This window comes from Pezoporus wallicus, unplaced genomic scaffold, assembly GCF_028554395.1.
Source record: "Pezoporus wallicus isolate ANWC-B61680 ecotype Strahan unplaced genomic scaffold, APGP_CSIRO_Pwel_v1 contig_7237, whole genome shotgun sequence".
In the NCBI taxonomy this organism is placed as follows: domain Eukaryota; kingdom Metazoa; phylum Chordata; class Aves; order Psittaciformes; family Psittacidae; genus Pezoporus; species Pezoporus wallicus.
The window spans coordinates 1,136,048-1,156,046 of record NW_026635802.1 but is presented as its reverse complement, the minus strand read 5'-3'; the positions used below and the strand labels follow the sequence as shown (position 1 = coordinate 1,156,046).

Below are 19,999 nucleotides of genomic sequence, written 5' to 3'. Positions count from 1 at the left end.
AGAAGAAATAGAATCACAGAAAAGCTTGGGTAGGAAGGAATCTTCAAAGCTCATCTAGGCAAACCCCCTGCAATGAGCAGGGACATCTCCAACTAGATCAGGTTGCCCAGAACCACATCCAGCCTGGCCCTGAATGTCTCCAGGAATGGGGCATTCACCACTTCTCTGGCAAACCTACTCCACATTCCTATGCTTTTGCAGGAGGACATGGTCCCTTTCCCAGTAGGGCAGTAAATCTATCACATAGGCAGCCTGACATTTGCTAAAAAGTATTTTTCCAGGAAGGAACATTTCCATCCAGGTGAATTGCTTAAAATTATTGAAGTTACTCAGGGAAGTTTATGAGCTTTTGTTCTTTGTAAAGAACAGATAAGTGAGAGGATTTTTTTATTATTTATTTTAGAACAGAGATAGCTAATAGTCACACAAGGAACTAGTAGGTTTTGTACTCTGAGATAGAGAGCAGTTCCAGGAACTGGACAAACAAGGCAGCATAAAGGTTATCATCATTACAGAGAGAATATACACAAGCACATTTTTTCATAGTACTTATATTTCTACAGAAATTAAGTAAAAATAACAACAGTCCCTATGGTTATGTAAGGATTGTCCTTAGGATCCAGATGAAAAATCACAATGGAGTTCAGCAGAGGCACCTCCAGCAGGATGAGATTATTTGTATTCCTCCCTGATTGACTGGAAATGTTTCTCCTTTGGATTAGCTTAATTCTATAGGGATAAATATACTATTCAGTAATTTACATGTAAATGAGGATGCATAACACTTCAAAATTACTTTCTTCTCAGTGCCTACAGTTCTGAGCTATATCGAAACTGTTATGTGAAGATGGACTTTTACATGGCAGCATTTTAAAGACCACATTTGGGAACTGGGACAGGTTTAATTTTCCTTGTACAGTAAAAATCTTTTCAAGCATAAAAAGAGGTGGACAGGCCACACAGTGAACAATGGACCCAGTAAAGCACTAGCACAAATATTTAATGAGATTGAAAGTGACCATAATAGCACACAACATTAAAAAGAAGCCATTTAATTTTGTGGGTGCTTGATTATTTAAAGAGATGCATTGCAAACTGGAGCAGATTGCAATATTTGTGTCAAATCTAAATGATTTACACTCAGGATGTGCTAAAGCAAAGCTTGAAATGAACAGAAACTAGAGCCACGGTGACAGCTCTTTGTGTCAGCAGCAAAGGGTTAGCTCGCTTTCGTCCATATAACTTAATGGTGGTGATTCTTGGATGACTTATTTTGTTGATATTTTTTCTGAACAGGGAAACTGCTAACACTTTGCCTTTTCACCAGTCCTGTGGCAAAGCAAGGGAGGAAAGAAAGAAATTTTACCTCAGGGCAGTATTATGGTGAACAAATAACCTCAAACCAAGGTGGTCAGCAAGACAGGTTTTGGCTTAGTGACAAGAAAGGCCAAGGTCTTCTTTTTTGTTTATCCATTTGTTTTGTTTTGGGTTTTGTTGTTTTTTTTTTGTTGTTGTTTGTTTGTTTGTTTGTTTTGTGGGGGGTTTTATGGTTTTGGTTTGGTTTGTGTTTGTTTGTTGGGTTTGTGGGTCTTTAATAAAAAAGACAATAAAAGTTTATCTAAAGGCAAGCGTCTAAATCCTTAGTTAAGCCCCTCAGTAAGCAGCCTGGACTTCCTTAAGGGCTCACTCCACACTGGTTTTCACTCCTGACAAGCTAGCAATACTCGGCATTTGTTTCCTAAGAGAAAAAACAGACATGCAACCAATAGGAAATTCAGGAAGAGTTGTTATGTGCAGAGGCAGAAACCAGATAGCTCCAACCTCGGCTTCGTTGCCCATCCCAAAGCCGTGTCACAGGTGGCCCCACTTTGCTCCTGGGCTGATGGGAAGCTGTGTTGAGCAGGTGCCCCAGGGAGAGCAAAGTAGTAGGGACCAACAGTTAACAGTCAGCTGTCCCTCGTGAGCAACCACCTCCTCAATCCTGCATCCTCTTCACCAAATCTAATCTCCAAAATAATAGGAAACTCAGGCTAAACTAAAAACCTTGCCATTTCCATCCAGAGTTACAGAAAGGGCTCCAGCTGGATTTAGGAGACAAGAGGGGATGCTGTCATGTGTATTTTTTAACTCTCAAGAAATTCCTGACAACCACAGGTGACAATTTACTCATCTTCATCAGATCCCATGGATAAATTGAGTGCCAGATAGCAGCTCATTAACTTAATCCAGTTCTGTTCAAACAGATCAATACCTTGTGAAGAGAGATGTTATTCTAACCTCTTAACTAAGAAACACTAAAACACAACAGAGCAATACACAGCTACAAATAAATAGTACAGGGATGTGCAGAAACTTTAGGCTGTAGTGTGCCCTGAAGTTACTTGTATATTGTACAAACTTCCTCTAAAAAAGGCAAAATCCCAAACTCCCAGCCCAAAAATCAGCAGAATCATGAAAATGTATCCTTTTTCAAATCTCTGAGTTTCAGGCCAAAGTAAAAAAAAAAAAAAAATTAGGACTTTAAGCATAGCCACTATAGTCCTGCTTGTGTCTTATTTAATTACACTGGTCTAAGACTGATGAAATCAGCAACTGCATCACTTGAAGAAAGCTGGTGGAAGAACAGGACCAACCCTGATTGAGTCATCTGCAGGATACATTGGAGATATGCAGAAGAATAACTAGGTAAATACCAGAAGTTTCTTGGGACAAGCTCCCTACACCCCTTGGGCTTGAATGCCTGCTACTCTTCACATCCAGGTGAAGACTGCCTGAGCCAGAGCCACCTTTGTGGTGGCAGTTCACACTTTCAGATTGCACCGCTTTGCTCTTCATATGAGCTAGGTGGGTTTTCTAGCTTTAACACTGCAGTGTAACCCTTTGTGCTGCCAAGGGGAGCTTCCCTAAAACACTACCATCAGTCCTTGTGGGTGCTCTTATGTGGAAACATTAATGGGTGTAGCAAAGTATGCAAAAATGCATGAGTTCCCTACAGAGTATAGGATGTCCTCCTCTTGCTCATGGGCTGAAGCCCATGATGACTTGGCAGGACCACTTTGATGCAGAAGACTGCATGGATAAATGCCATTCTGCGTGGAATATGCTGTCCATGGCCAGCAAGCCTGCTGACCAGTCCAACTACCCCAGATGACAAGACTGAGGGTAGAAACACCATCCATTAAGATTATTTGAAACCTCTCCTGGTTTATTAGGAAGAGATGGCCAGTGCAAGCACTCATAGAAACACACTCACACCCACCTGTGCCAAGCAGCCAAAGCCACCTGAAGAGTATCTGAAACTGGCTTCTTTAGCTTATATACTCTTCTGCAGCCAAGTGTCAGGAGGCTACTCATCTGAGCCACCAGCCTGAACAGTGGAATAACGTGCTGCAGCCACCTCTCTCCTGGGAGAGGGCACAAGCTGCACAGGTGCCTTCATGTCAGCTCAGCTGCTACCTTGTCTGGGACAGGGAGTAGCAGTTACAATGCCCACAAAGGCATCATGGTCCCAGCTACTCTGCCTGGGGTAAAATCTGCAGGCTGAATGTTACTAAAACTGGTCAGGCTAAAATTCACAAAAATGGCTAGTGACTTCATGTGCTTTCCCTGAGAAAGCTCAGGAGATCCTGTTTGAAATCACCTGCTGAAACTATGGTCTGCTTAAGGGCTGCAGGCTGGAACCTCAAAACTAGAGATGGTCAGGTCTCATCTGATGTTTACTATGCCTTTTAAATCAGAAGCACTCCTCCAAGCTTTCCCCAAATCAGAATTCAGTGGCCTCCCTCCTCAGTAGCAATCAGACAGATCTGTGTTACGCTCATCTGATACTGCTGAGCATCACAGAGGGACCTGGAGAAAAGCATCTTCAAAACCTAATGCCGTAAAATGTGTTTTGCCCGCTCCATCAACTCAGACATTGTGTTCACATGATTGAAGCCACAGTTAAAACTCAGGAAGCTGCAAGTCAGAGCTTAACAATATTTTTTTCTTGCAGAGATGCATTTTCATGTCCTGGTCCTTCCTTCTTTTGTTCAGGGAAGACACAACAGATAGCACAAGTGGGTCCTTTTTCACTATGGCCTTACACTTGTACAAAATAAATAATAGCTGCAGGGCCAGTGGGGTTAATAAGGTAGCTTCAGCTTCACCCTGCAACATCTTTCTTTTGCCTCCCATAAACATATCAAGAGACTCTTAACAGAAACCAGAGCTGCTAACAAAGAACAAACTTAACTTCAAATTTTAACAAGAAAAAGATGAAAATAATCAAACACAAAGCCCAGAAGCATGTTGATTTGTCTCTGAGCATACTTAGGTGTTAGATTTTCTATTTCCTTCTCCCTGTGCTCCACAGCTGAGGCTGCGCACTTGCGCGTGGCGCTTACGATTCCTGTAGCAAATACATCTGTACAGCAATGGGCTTCTTGCCAATTAGCTTTTAACTCCAGCTCACATTTTCTGGATAGATTAGATACCAAACCTGTTTTGCAGAAGACACATCATCCTTCACATTGCATCACTGAATGAGCATCTGTTACTATAGCGCCTGGATGGTATTTCCTAGATGACCAGGGAACTGCCAAGTGAGCTCACCCACCAGGGCCATTCAATTTTCAGAATCCATTCTTTTAAAAGGCAGGAATCTGGCAAACAAAAGAAATGCCAGCAGAGCTCAAAGCCTCCTGTCACCTCAGGACCCAACCCTGTAAAACACCAATATTTCCTGTGAAAGGTTGAGTGCTCTCACATTTTGTTAAGCTTTTTCTGAAAGCTGGGAGAGCCTCAGAAGCCTGCAGAGCTGCCTTCCTTACACAGAAAAGGAGGACATCCACTGCTCATCTGCTGAAGCCTTTCTACTTCGGTTCAGTATTCTTTTTTCTTACATAAACTTTCTTCCACAGTTTCTTTAATACACATCTTCTTTTTCCTTTGCACCAAGCTAAGTCTGGTAAAACCCCACTATCTACAATCAGTGTTTCTGTTACTTAGCTGTCTAGAGACTGCTCTTAGGGCTGATCTTTCTTGTCTGCAGAGCGTAAAAAAAGGAGTACCAAAGTCCTAAATGAACAAAGGTGCAAACATCTGAAAAAGAAGCAACAGCCTCAAAACTGTCAACAAAACAGATAATTCTCACACCAACTAGCTTCCCACGCGCAGCACGGGCCCTCCTCTCATGTGCAGTGTGAGAGTCTATTTGCAGGACTACAGGGAATGCCCTAGTAGGTGAGAAAAAAATTCAATCCAAAGCTTGAGAGGGAAGAAGCTGCCTGGCTCTAAAGGAAAAAAGCTGCTTCTCAGTTTACTGATAATCTGACACCACATCTGGGATCCATCTCACTCGCCTTTCTCTTCAGGAAATAACTAGCCTAATACATGTTAGAATCACATTTGCTCTTTTCCACACCGACGTAACCCAGTTTTGGCACTTTGTTAGTCTGAGAGAGCTTAATCTCACCTGGTATAAAACATGTGCAATGTAGAGTTACTCATCTTGGGAACAGAAAGAGGCACCTAGAGGGTCAGAGATTTATCCTGACCCATTTTTGATCTCTAAGATGAAATAAATCCTATCCACACTGACCATAGTGACTAGACGTCTGTTGCTTTAAAGACTACTGAGAGTAATGAGTTCCAATGTAGATTATCTATCTTAAAAGAGATAAATTCTCACTATATTAAACTGACAACCTGTCCAAATTTTCCTGCCTGTGTAGCAGCTATTTCCAAAACACCATCTCCTGGTTTTCCAAGTGAATTCATGCTTGGGTCCTAAAGGTATCAGTTTTAATAGTTTTAGTTATAGCCTTATTAAATATTTTGCAGCAGTGGTGCTTTGCAACAAAGATTTTGGAAATCTGCAAAAGGCTTAAAGTCTGTTGATTATCTACTCATCTCTCCTGGGTGTTACTTGAACTGGATGCTAATCCCTTCTGGGAAAAACTAAGAACAGTCCTCTAAGAGTAGCAATACAGAAGACTAAAAGTTAGATGCAAACATATAGCAACGAACGGGAGAAAATGCAGTCTCAAGATAGTAAGACTCACACAGAATCATTTTAAAGGCATCATTTTCTAGCCACTGGACAATGTCACATATTCAAATGCTCAAAGAAACCAACCTAAAAATGTCCCTACAAGAAAAGGGAATTCATATCAAACCCAGTATTTAGGTATTTGCCTCTAGCCAGCTCTGAAGAGTGAGTCTCACCAGAAGTCATGAATCATTTTTATGTGGCACTAGACACGCACTACTTGTGTTAGTGAGCCTGTCGCCTTCCCACCCAGCCAAGGATGATGGGTCTGGGTTTCTCACTGCAGACTGCATATCATGTAAATAAATTACAGCAAACTCCAACAACATTTAGAAGGAAATATGAGCGTGAATCACATACAAAAGTTATAAAGTACTCACCAGGTCGCCTGTCCCAGGTTTTTCCATAATAACTGGGGGGAGCAGTAACCCTGCAGGAGAAGTAGGGTCTGGGTTGAGTGCCCCGATGCCTCCTCCTATCAGGGAAACCACACCATTGCAATCCACTGAGCTGTTCCTTTTGCCCGTCTGGGTGTAGTTGGGAGTAGCAGGGTGAGAACTATGGCTCACTTGACTCTGCACGCTTGGACGCCTCCCAGATCTTGGAATTAAGAGAGAGCCCCGGTGGCTTTCATTTTCCCCAGCAGTGCTGATCTCATCATCGGCAAAATCTGTTTCGGAGCCAGTGTCTCTGCCACGGAGTCGGAAACTGAATATGCTTCCGTGGCTGGTTCTGCGCTTCACCAAGTTTGCATTGGGACCATAACTAATGCCAAGGAGAGTCTAGAAACCCCCAGAAAGGAAAAAGGGGAAAGAGAAACAACATTTTGCAACATGTTTTCAGGAAGTGAGGAAGGTCTGGGGGGAGCAGCAAGTTCCATTTTAAATCAAGCGCGTCAGAGAAAGAATTACACTTATTAAACCTTCGCAAAGTTAAGAGGTTGAATTCCTAGCCACTAGGTATTTGTCTAATAATCAACAGTTAAAGATGTTCTGAAATGGGAAGGGTCAAGGTGGCATTCACCTCGTAGCATGATAACTTCCTTAGCTTCTACTCCCCTCCCATCTGATAAGTGCCAAAGGACCTGGGAAGGCAGCACAAGGAGTGGAAGACAGGAGCACGGAAAGGGATCCAGCTCCAGTTTACTGCATTATCACACATCTTCATAACAGCTAGGGAAGGAATGTTGCAGTAGGAGAAGAAGAGATAAAGAAATAGGGCAGGAAATGAACTGCAGGGAAAATGAGAAGAAGAGGGAAGAAGAAGCAGCAGAATACGACGGAAGAAGGTGATAAAGGAAAAGAAAATAAAACAAGAGCAAGAAGAGGGAATGTGGTTTATTACTTTCTAAAATGATAATCCAAATGCACATAGCTGCTTTAAGGGATAGGTAACCTCAGTAAACAGCAGTGTCCCTCACACTCAAATATCAGCCTTGATGATCCACTCTGACATCAGCTAGTGAGAGTGCATCTCTGACAGAGCATCAGCAAGACGTAGCCAAGGACTGAACACACCTAAACCCTGGCAGAGTAAAAAGGATGTTCAGAAAAAACATAAGGAGTTCAAGTCTATGCACTTCCCTTGTATCTGAAGAGGAAATTATTGGAATAAGAGCATTTAGGCAGAACATACTTTTGATTTTATGGCCTGTGCAGAATTTTCAGCTTCTTCAGAACTTTCTCATGAGCAAAGTATATATGAAGAGAGGTTGGATCTCCACAGCATCCACAAGCCAGATAAACCAAATGAAGCCCGATTTCATTTTGCACTGTACCTTACACCACTGAGTTACATAATGATGCTATTTTGTGACACTGGTACAAGGAAGAGTACAAAAACCAGGCCCCTTCTAACTAAAAACAACCCATTTGGATTTCTACTACATTTTAACAGGTCAAAAACCCATGCCTAGGTTTCCATGGCACAGTCATTGAGACTGATTTCTGATGGCAACACACTTCCTGCTGCTCAGATAGCATCTGAATGATGACTCAGCCATACTCCCTCCAACCATGCCAGACACAGCCTTGCAGAGAAGATTTACGATGAGCTTTGAAATGTGTCTCCGATATTTCTCATGCATATGACATCCAGCGGCAAAAAGTGAAAACAAGACGTCTTAGAAACAAACTGGCAATGCACAGCTCCAATCCACGGTCATTCTGGTACGTGGTATGGTGAAACAGATCCAGAATGAAACTAAAAAGCAATTTTAGCTTTAACAAAGGTGTAATTTGTAATGCCACCCACTCGACCAATGAGACAACAACAAAAACTACTAGATTACAAATGCATGTCATTTACAGAAACCCAGCTCTGTGTAAATTCTGAGAGCTGGAGAGTCTTTTATTGGTCACATTTACTTACATCACTTACATGTTTTCTGTGAGTTTTTTTTACAGTTGCCAGATATATCTAAATTCGCTGACAACAAAATATAAAAAGACTTAGCCCATTACATGGCTATTCAAAAAAAAACCAAAATAAACTGATTTAAACTCTGCCCTCAGTTAAGCAAAGACAAATTATCTGAAGTTATTTCTGATATATATGGCATGTGCAAATTCATATTCATGCATGTCAGTTACATTTATATAAAACGCCGATTAACAACAGTCTCACTCTATTTTTTTCCCTGCAATAGAAAGGAGAAACAAATGCCACAAAGTTTTGACTTGAAGGCAACTAGCAAAGGAATATAAAAATGTTAATAACATTTTTGTATAGCATTTTAAAAGCCCTTGGAGAAAAGCTTTCTCCTTTTCTCCTCCTCTCTTTTCCTTTTAAGCTTTACAGACTTCCTTTAAGAATATTTTTTATCTTTAATAGGGATAGGATAGGTATAATCAGATGAATGGAATTAAAGTAAGAAAATAAATCAGATTGTGGGTAATCTTGAAGCAAAAAAAAAAAAGGCAAAAAAATCTAAACAAAATAGATTTGTAAGAATGTTCAATACATATTTTTAATTCACTTTGAAAATAAAGTGGTAATATGTTTCCTTCCATTGTTCTAACACTGTCCGTAGGTCAGACCTGATACTAAATACTTGATTCTTCTCTACAGCTGAAAGTTTCAGCTTTAATTGCCTATTCAGAACATGGCCTGTTCAGAAAAGTGCAGTGTGGAATAAGTGTCATTTCAGATCATGGCTTACCATTCTCCTCTGGCCATCGTCATAGTCACACTTAGGATTCCTTTGGTCTTCACCATACTCTTCTGCCCCCAAAGATTTCTTTTTCTTTCGTTTATTTCTTCTTTCCTTGGCATTTTTGGATGCTAAAGGTGACATTTCCAATGAACTAAGTGACATTGAATCAATTCCTTTAGCAGCTAGTGCCTAAACCAGAAAATAGTAGAAGATGCAAAATTTGTTATTTAAGGATCTCAATTAGAACTAATACTCTGCTCAGCGATTATTTTACATTTTAAGTTTTAAGATTGTACAGGACATGAATTAAAAATGTCAAGAGGTCATTACCCATAAAACTATCTCACATGGCTGGAATTTGTCTTAAGCTGTTTCTAACCTCTACGATTAGCCATAAGAAAATAAACAATAAGCGCGACATGTTTTTAGTGGACACACACACATGCAGGCCTGCCACCGAGATCCTACAATGGATCATTATGAATGGCTGCATAAAAAGATGTGATTTACGTGGAGCTTACACACAAGATCCCTCAACATTTCACAAGAGGAATAGCCAGTGTGCACATATGCCTCCTGAGTAACACTCCTGGCACCAGTCAAAAAAGTGTCAAGCTAGGAAATCTCAGATAAAGGTCTCCCTGGGCTTCAACCCCTTGAACCAGGAGGGCTGGACAGCAGGGCAGCCAAGCTGATTGCTGTCCTATCACAGAGGGATGCTAGGAACACCAACACCAAGCAATTCAGCTGGGACACTTTAATAAACACTTATCCCAAGCAGCAGTGCAGGCAGCTGTGATCAGAGATGCAAAGAGAAAACAGTGGTCTTAACTGGTGATAAGGCAGACTTTGGTTACTGTGTGCTTTGGTGCTGCGCTGGCGACCTGTTGGGATTGCTGCAGGAGCTGACTGGTTACAGACCAACTGCTAGAAACCCAGAAGAAGCCAAATACAAAAGCCTGAGCACACAAAGCCACAACTCTGGAAGCAAACCAGTAGCCAGGAGTAAGAATTGATAAATGCAGGGAAGAAGCTACAGCCCATGACTATGCACTGTGTCCCCGTCCCTGGTGTAGGCAGGAGGACAAGTGGGCTCTGACAACAAAGCACAAGGTCAGGTTTGGAGGTACTGGCATCTCAGCGGTAGCCACATCAGTGTTCTGGAGGCATGACCATTTGCAGACCCCCCTGGCGAAATACATAAAGCAAGAGAATTATGGTGGGGGTAGGGAAAGACCTCTCCAGGTTTCCAAGAACAGGGAAAATGGATGAATCCCCAGTGCTATTGTCTGTAAGCCACTAGAATCGAACAGACAATCAGCTCTCCACAGCAAAACACTCCCTTCCTCCCACAGGCATCAGTCCAAGGAAAGTGAAGGCACTTAACAGCCGTGTAAAGAATCAATCATGTATTTGAAGAAGTAGTGGTAGCTCTATCAAGCTGAGAACACAACAAAACTTAATTCCTGTGGGAAATATCTTTCATGAGCAAGCTGCTTAGAGCAGAGAGGAGGAAGACTCAGACACTGGTCCAGGCTGTTCGGTTTGGGGTTGGTTTATTTTTTTCCTGAGTCAATTGATTTAATTGCTATGCTGAAGTGCTTTCTCTTCATAAAGATTCAGCCAAGTCTTCTGCTGTTAAGTTCAGGTTTAGGAAAGTGTTAGACCAATTGTGTAAATTGACTGATAGTCCCCAAGCAGGCCTATCAATTATATTTACGCTCTCTTTATACTGCACAGTGTAAAAGACGTTCTAACAGTCTTGGCTTTCCTTTCTGATTGCATTTTATTGACCTAGAAAATATTGTAGGTTGTGCTACCAAGCATGCTGTACCCTTATTGCAAAACAAGCCAATTTACAGTTTCTTAGCATTTTCTTGCCTATTCCTTGGGTCGAATTGCCTCTGCCCTGTGTGCGTTTTCCAGCTATTGGACTAAATTGTTTCTCAGAGCATGGAGGTTATCCCCACATCCTGCCCATCTACCCTTTCTGGTTTGGTTCCTGTGGCTGGACCATGTCTGGTCCCTCAGGCACTGGAGCCATAACCCACTGTAGTAACTCCCAGGGGCAAGAAAGGCATGTGGGACCAGACATGTCTGGTAAGGATGGGTGGTGGCTGAAGGATGGGAGAAAACCTTAGTTCACATGAGCCCTGAAATGAGGATTATACAGGGGATAGGACTTGAAGCAATAACTTGGCAGTACAGTGGGAAAGTCAAAACCAAGATCTTGATAAAGGCTTGAAGAGCAAGATTAAAACTAAGCAGCTCTGACCAGGGCAAGACACCTGAGAAAGACATCTGAAAGCTACACGGTGCAGCCACCCAGCTTGTTTTGAGCTTCTTCTTCCAGAAGCCTAATCTGAGATGCTGGGAGTTGATTCACAAAATTACTGGGCTTCACTGCTGAACATGATGGACCCCAATTGCTCCACTCCAAAGTTTCCTTTCCATAAGATTAGGATAATTCTCCAGGAGTATTACAAATACAAAAGAGTATTTTTGAAGCACACAGAGTCTGAGCAGTGACAAGAGACACTGAACAACGTCTGAGGATGTTAGTCATTTTTTCTTTGAAGTAGACTTTGAATGCCTGGATCAGGAAGTCTGCTCAAGCTGACCTAATGCTACAGAACAAATGATGAGAAAATGAAGAGCTACCTTTGAGTCATGCACTTTCTGTCCACCCTTTGTACTGAACAGGGCAGGGGGAAAATGAGACATGGCTGGCTGAAGGAAAGACTAAGTTATAAAGCATATAGACAAATGGAAATAATTTAGGTTTTCACGAGCAAATTTAATTTTGACACATTCCGATTTTCAGGGCTTAATGTTCCTTTTTTTTTGTGTACACGCAGGCTTAACTGAAATCAAAGCCTTCAAAAGGAAATTCTTAAACAGCTTTAATTATAGCTGGGACTGTTATTAGGAAGAGCACAGCTGGAGTCAAAACACACAAAAATTCGTATAAAATAGGTACAAGTTGGAACTCAGTTTGCTCCCTTAGGTTATGGCAGAAAGTTACTCTGTTCAAAGTGCCTGTACACGAACTAAATTGCATTTACCTATTACTTAAACCATCAAAGAGGATCTTTAAAAGGACTTAAATGATGTATAAGCCTCCGCTCTTTGTCAAGGGTGAATTGCATTTTCTGTTTTCTATCCAAGGATTTAAATGGGCTTTGGATTAGGCCTTGAAGCCATATGCACCCAAAAGAAAATAATGTGTATTAGTTTATATTGTGTATTAAGGGTTTATTTATCTGAACTACAGTGTTATGTGTTATTTCAGACTAATTTTCTTATTGTCTTCTTGTTCACAGAACCTAAAATGTTCTGTTCAGCTGTTTAATAAAGGCTTTCTACCCCACAAAAACCACATGGAAATTAACTAGTGTTATTAAGGCTATAGGGCTACATCCACCATTTGGCCTCCCTGTTTTGTTTAAACTTACAGCACAACATTAAATCCATATCCTGTGCATAATTTGCAAAGTTAATGTCAAGATCTGACTGTTTATGTGCTCAGGAATGAGGTTGTATGTGCTACAAACAGGTTATCCTACATCTTTATCTTCATTATTGGGAGTTAGATATCCATGGCAGTTTGAATGAGACAGTGAGGAAATGAACATGAGCTGAAGTGGTGGTTGAAGAAGGTTCAGCTGGGGCTGTGGCTGAGCTACTAAAATAGTTGGTTTGTGCTCAAACACAAATGTAGTTATACAATCATTAAAATGTCTTGCATGCCAACCAACACGAATTCCTCTGCTGGCATATACAGTACAGTTAAACCACTACAGCTCTGGATATGTAAACCCTAAATGGCCCCAGTCCTAGCAGGAAGGGCCTTTCCTTTATCAAGGATTGTAATAACTCTGTCCAGGACAATAAACATTAAGCTGCTTTGAAACACTCTTACTTTGGTTATCACATAAATGTAAAATAGAGAGAATGTGAATCTCGAGGTACCATCTGTTCAAGTTACTCAAGGCTAATCATGTCACATAGTTTACTGACCTCCTGCTCTTTCTTTAACATCTCCATGGCTTCCCGAAACTTTCTTTCCTTCTCCTCTGTTTCAGCAATAGTGGCTTGGTTCTGCTCTTCATATGCCATGGCCACAACAGCCAAAATTAGGTTGACCAGATAAAATGAGCCCAGAAAGATGACCAGCATAAAAAAAAGCATGTAGATCTTCCCAGCAGATCTGAGAGTCTGTAGGCACAGAAGTAAAAATCACTAATACTTGTTTAAAATGTGGTGCTTTTTTTTTTTTATTTTCTGGGTTTTTTTGTCCTTTTTTTTTTAAGGAAAAAAAGATTTTATAATTTATATAAAAAAACCCAACACTTAGATTTACAATATCATATAATTCAGCCATTGTTAATAGTCTGAACAGAATCCCTTTGATGACAAATGACAACCACACACAAGGAAATAATCTCACCAATACATTTTTATATCTTAGTCAAAAATTATGTGCCTTGCAGTAAAATTAATTTCTAAAGAAGAATTATTTCCTCCTTCACCAAATACCTCTACTGGTTTTCTTTCAGAATCGATAATATTGCAATCAGTGTCAGTGAAAGCTTCCCACACACAACTCAATCTATTTTGTCCGGTGCATGGAAACTTTCCAAGTGGAATTCAAGTTGTATCCCTTTAGATGTCCACCATCTAGGTCCTTTACAGTCAGTTAGGAGAAAAAAATACTTTTAGGATGCAACTCATCTGAACCTCATCTGTTATTTAGGCATCTGTCTCAGCCTAAGATGAACCCAACCTTGAGTGCTTTTGCCTGTATTGCCTGGTTCTTCACCAAACTTACAGGCATAACTGGAGTCTAGGGTAATAGGCTGAGCTTGTATTACAGATTATGTCCCAGAGTCAATGACTTGATGCTAGTGATAGAAACCCCTGTGTGATATTATAAGGTCAAATAATAAAAGGATCACACTTATTTGCTATGACGGTTTCAGTCTTCCAGAGCTGTACATGCAGCTCTGTGCCAAGTAAATGAATACAGTTGTTTAAAGAATCTTCAATTTCATTGTTTTATATTTTTCTGAAATTGTATAACTGGCTGCATGTGAAGCTGAAATCCCCGATACCTTCAAAGATATCTACCTCAGTGCCTTAGAGTATTATCTCCCAGCACTAACTCTCTTGATTTCCTTAGGAGCATGTTTCAATTTTGGCAGTTGTGAGATTCAGAAGCAAATCTTCAGTGGCTTCATAGACAGACTATGTAATTCAGTAGGAAACTATCATATGCAGCTCTTCAGAGTTCACATGCATTTCAGGAAATGCATGCTAAAAAGAGCATTTACTAGCACACCACCTTGCAAACATGACTCTTAAGTTGACTCTCACTCCATTTGTGCCTCTGGCTGTTGGGTGTCCATGCTGAAAATCTTGCAGCAGGGAGAACTGACACGGATGAGGTAGTCTTGCCATTTGCTGACTGTGTTCATTACCATGCCTTGCAAAAACAGATATGCCAAGTACACAGGTGTTTCTCTACTCCTTTTTTGAGCTGGACTCAAAAGATTAGTACAACAGCCACCAAAAAAAAAAATCATTATGTGGTGATCTTTCTTAAGTGGGGAACTTCATTTAGATTCAGGTGAATTACCCATTAAAAGGGTCTTTCGGTACCAATTTTCTCCCCTTTTTCCAAACACCCAGCCTAAAGTTGTCTTGTATCATCACTCCAAAGAAATTAATTGTAACAATTTGGGGTCCTTCTCCAGAACACACAGAGAACAGTTTACCGGTAATAAACAACAATTCTTTCCTGTCTTTAACTATTGGATATATAACTGTAACAAGATGATGTGTTTATTTTATATTTTTAACAGTAAAAAAAAACATTGTCATACCTGTTGATAAAGACGCTCCCAATAATCTTGAGTCATAAGACGGAACAAAGAGAGAAAGGCCCAGCCAAAAGTATCAAAGCTTGTGTAACCATGGTCAGGATTTTCCCCAGCCTTCAGACATATATATCCCTCAGGACATGTGCTGCAAAACATGAAAGACAATATGTTAAATGCATCATTTACAGCTTCAGCATGGAGAAACTGACCTTCAGGAGAACATAGTGAATGCTCTCTGTCAAAAGCACAAATCCTTCAAGTTTATCGATTGCCAATAAATTCCTTCACTGGATAAAACCATGGAAAGGTGGATGCTAACTTCATAATAGCAAAGATCTTTGCAACTTTATTATTCCTTTGAAAGGATATACTAGAAAACAGCAACCATAGTTCAAGCTGCAAGGGCAAATGAGCACTTAGCATTTCAAATATCTGGAATAGACAAGAACTAGGTGCCTAAGCAGGATTTTAGTGCTTAAATATGATTTCTCTTTGTACTTATTCCTAATTAAGGATCATAAACTTTCTGTCACCTGTTTTGTGTTGTGGGAAATACTGGGTCAGTGAACCTCCATTACTGGTTACATCGTCTGACACTGGCTGGATGACATCAGCATGTGCCATCCCAATTGCTTACTCTGCCTGACCTTGCACTCGCCCACTGCAAGGACTAAATCTTTAATCTAAGAAACTCAGCCTTTGTTCTACTTACCACCGTAATCTGGGGTCATGAGATTTTTCTCCGTTTCTATCAGGAAAACATTTTCCTTGTGTGTCTTGCAGATCCATATATCACATGGCATACAGACAGCATGGATTTCATACTTGCATTAAGTTTTGAGTCTCTTTACAAGCAATTTTTTAGCCGCATATGTCAGAATACATAAAAAAATGCTCTCGGTAGTACTATGTAACTACTGGATTACATCATCAAGTGAAAAACAAGGTCAGCTATCTATCCTCTCTCCCAGAACAATATGATTACTCAAAAGACCCCACACCTCTTGTATATCACAAGGCACTTCCTAAGCATAAGATATTCCCCATCAGAGACTGAAGACATAGAGCAATATGCAAAGACTTACTGCTGAATGTATCACAGAAAGAGACTATGAAATCAAGGATATTGTCAGTGTCCTGTAGCCCTACAGTACTTGAGAATTTGTTAGGTGGGAACCATCTGTCTGGAGAAGCAGACCTCAGCAGTAATGCTGGTTCCCTCTGTTCTTCATTGTACGGTGAGGGATGAACCTTTTGCCATTTGGTGCAAACCCTAACTGACATAACTATGGATGGTTAGGACAAGAGGGATTGTGAAAGCACTTTGTCAAGCATCAGAGATATTGAGAGAGACCAATGTCCAGGCAGTGTTTTGATAACAGAGCAATAACCTCTGTCCTGGCAGATGGTGAGCTTGATGTTCTGCCTGTCGGATGGAGGAAACAAGGTTTTCTGATCTGCCTTCAGATAGGATGATTATTGTAATATCCAGGCATTTTAGACACATCACCAGTCATGTAGAGTGTGTCCAATGTGTACACCTTTAAACTTCTTTTTCTCCTAGCAAAAGTATTGAAATGCATAGAGTGTTTCAGTCACTGCTGTTTTTTACAGAAGAATATTGCCACGAATCAAAATGCAAAGCAGTAATAATGATAACGTAATTTTTAAAATGCCACCCAAGAAAGATATTGACTCTAAGAAAGCAGAGTATGCCTCAATGTGAAAATCGAAGACGGTTTAGATTTTTTTAAATATATCAATTTTACAGTGATATAAATTCATACAGCACAGGATAGCAACTCTGTATTGCATGCTGAGATGAGAATACATTACTATAGGTTTTGAAGTTATACAAATCTATGGTGTCAGCCACAAACATTAGACATCCAACAACACTTTAAGAAGCTTAATTTAATTTTGGTAGTCAAGCATAAATTTTTAAGTAAGCCTGCTTTGAACACTGAAAAAAGGAGTGCTGAAGCACTGCAAACTCTGCATATCCTTCTTTGCAGCAATCTCTAGATAAAGCAATAAAAATGCAAAAGAATGAAATGTTTAATGAATTAAATGTAACACAAGTGAGAATATAAGTGATTCTGTCACCATATGTACAGCCAATTTAGCTTATATCAGTTGAGAATTTAGACAATAGTAACTATATCTCACAAAAAGAGAGAGACACTTCATTTTTTTTTCCTTGCCAGGCTAGGAATGCCTCCTTATAGATCTTTCATACTTTGACTACCTATTGTTTCCTGGTAAGAGCCATATTTGAATAAAATCTACAGTAACATTACTGAGTTAGAAGAGAATAAAACACAGAAATCTCAGCTTTTTTTTTTGCTAAAAAATGAAGATGCAAATTGAATATTTCCGGTATATTAATGTCCTTTCTTTGAGGCAGACTTTTCACTAAATCTCTGTTGAGGACCATTTTAAGAACACAATGCAGCTGCATATGCAAGACTAACTGCGAAGTGCTGGTGTAAGCAGACCAAGGAGAAAAATAAGGCGTGTTCCTCATAAACTGTTTCAAACAGGAGGTTCTGGGAGCAGAAGATATTTTGTGCTTAACCGCTACGTAGCAGTAAAAAGAAACATAGCCTGTAAGAGCAATGATTGCTTTAGCAATAACATAGATTGCTACATATAAAGCACGTATCAGCTAGAAACATTAACAAGGAAATGGTTATGAAAAATGGTCACTGAGTAACCTGTAGAGGAATATTTGCGTGGCAGGTTTTTATTGGTTACTTGTTACAGAATCACAGAATAGTTAGGCTTGCTTGGAAAGGACCTTAAGATCATCTAGTTCCAATCCCTCTGCCATGGGCAGGGACACCTCACACTAAACCAGGTCACCCAAGGCTCTGTCCGTCCTGGCCTTGAACACTGCCAGGGATGGAGCATTCACAGCTTCCCTGGGCAACCCATTCCAGTGCCTCACCACCCTAACAGGAAAGAATTTCCTCCTTATATCCAATCTAAACATCTCCTGTTTAAGCTTTAACCCATTACCCCTTGTCCTGTCACTACAGTCCCCAATGAAGAGTCCCTCCCCAGCATCCCTACAGGCCCCCTTCAGATACTGGAAGGCTGCTATGAGGTCTCCATGCAGCCTTCTCTTCTCCAGGCTGAACAGCCCCAACTTTCTCAGCCTGTCTTCATACAGGAGGTGCTCCAGTCCCCTGATCATCCTCGTGGCCCTTCTCTGGACTTGTTCCAACAGTTCCATGTCCTTTTTAACATGTCCATGTCATAACACCCTTGTAAGCTTAAAGTATATAATCAAGTGACTTTGTTAAATAAATGATTCTGTACCTCCATGGAGTCTAACATCATACACCATGAATCTCCTCTCTCCCAAAGGAAGCATTTACTGTTGCTCTTTGCCATAGGGAGGTGAGATTTCTGCCTCCTGCTGCTGCAGACATCCTTTAGTGCCTGTGACATGCTGCCAACACTGTTCAAGAGCTCTGAGAAATGGATTCTCTGGATTCCTGAGAAGGAAACCCTTTCTGCTTAATTGCTCTAAGACACTGTATCCAGACAAGACATGAAAATATTTGTAAGGCTCATTCCTTTTGCTGTGAGAAAATGCCTGTACTCACACACTGTGCTTAGCTGGAAACTAAGGGATCATGTCCAGAGGTGGACAGCTTTTCCTTAGTCTCCCACAAAAGACCAATCTCAAGCGGCTCCACTGAACTGGTCTCATTCCTCATATCTTAATGTAATTACTAATGGCTAAAACATCTGAATACAGATGCAAGAAACTTGATGGTGATTAATGGTGAGCCTAGGCAGGGCAGTTGGTTGGCAATAAATTTTCATCTAGAGTAAGTTGCCTGAAATCTTAGCCAAAATGGAAATTTTGCCACAAATGTCAATATGACAGAGACTTTCCTCCTAATCTCTTCACCATTTATGAAAAGATAGTCTGGAAGAAATGAAATATTAGGAGCACTGCAAATGTATTTTCATAGAAACCTCTTGGCATGATGAGATTAGAGCTACAAAGTCACTGTTAGATTCACTATCATTGCTGCTTCCTGGGGAAACTGTTTTGATGCAGAACAACATCAGAGCAACTGCTCAAAGCACAACTGCTTTTGAAAGCCCTAGGACGTGGAGCTGCAACTCTTCAGACTGAAAGTAAGCGATGTCACCTGAGACAAATGTTTTCTGTTTATAGTACAGTTAGTATTTTTTCATGTTTTGTTCTGTCTTTCTGTGTCTCTAAAACCTTTCCCACTCACCAGTAGATTGCCGGTATGAAAGTGTCTGTCTGTGAGGGTATGTACAGTGAGCGTACGTGTGTTTTAGTTTAACCGTAAGCCAGCAACTAAGAACCACGCAGCCGCTCACTCACTCCCCACTGCGGCTGGATGGGGGAGAAAATAGAAAGAGTAAAAGCAAGAAAACTCATGAGCTGAGATAAAGACAGTTTAATAGGACAGAAAATGAAGAATATACTGAGCTGACATCATATGGTGTGGAATATCCCTTGGGCCAGTTTGGGTCAGCTGTCCCAGCTGTGTCCCCTCCCAGCTTCTGATACCCCTCCAGCCTGCTCGCTGGCAGGGTATGAGAAGCTGAAAAGTCCTAAATTTAGGATAATACTAAGGAACAAGTGAAAACATCAGTTTATTATAAACATTATTCTCATACTAAATCCAAACCACAGCACTGTACCAGCTACTAGGAAGAAAATTCACTCTAACCCATCTGAAACCAGGACAATATGCTTCCCTAACAATGTGTCCAGGTGTAAGAACATTCAAAAAAGGTGTCTTCAGCACGCAAAGCATGAAAACTGACTCAAAAATTATATTTATGTTAGCTCACGTTCTTCTTACAGAGACTAAACACTTGAGACAAAATATTCTACTTTTATTCCTGCTCACCATCTTTTGAGCCAACAGAAAT

At 40.6% G+C, this 19,999-nt stretch overlaps 1 protein-coding gene across 4 annotated transcripts in view; it reads right to left on the bottom strand.

Annotated features, from left to right (window-relative positions):
- The window catches only part of LOC130593274 (sodium channel protein type 5 subunit alpha-like), a 215,577-nt gene that overhangs the window by 106,810 nt on the left and 88,768 nt on the right, over positions 1–19,999 (bottom strand). For 3 of the 4 annotated variants that reach the window (XM_057398302.1, XM_057398303.1, XM_057398304.1), the window contains exons 9-12: positions 15,071–15,212; positions 13,206–13,403; positions 9,192–9,374; positions 6,412–6,813 (exon numbers count right to left, since the gene is read on the bottom strand). In XM_057398302.1, the coding sequence (XP_057254285.1) occupies positions 6,412–6,813; positions 9,192–9,374; positions 13,206–13,403; positions 15,071–15,212 (925 nt within the window). The remainder of the gene's footprint in view (positions 1–6,411; positions 6,814–9,191; positions 9,375–13,205; positions 13,404–15,070; positions 15,213–19,999) is intronic. The other variant, XM_057398305.1, reaches the window with a different exon arrangement.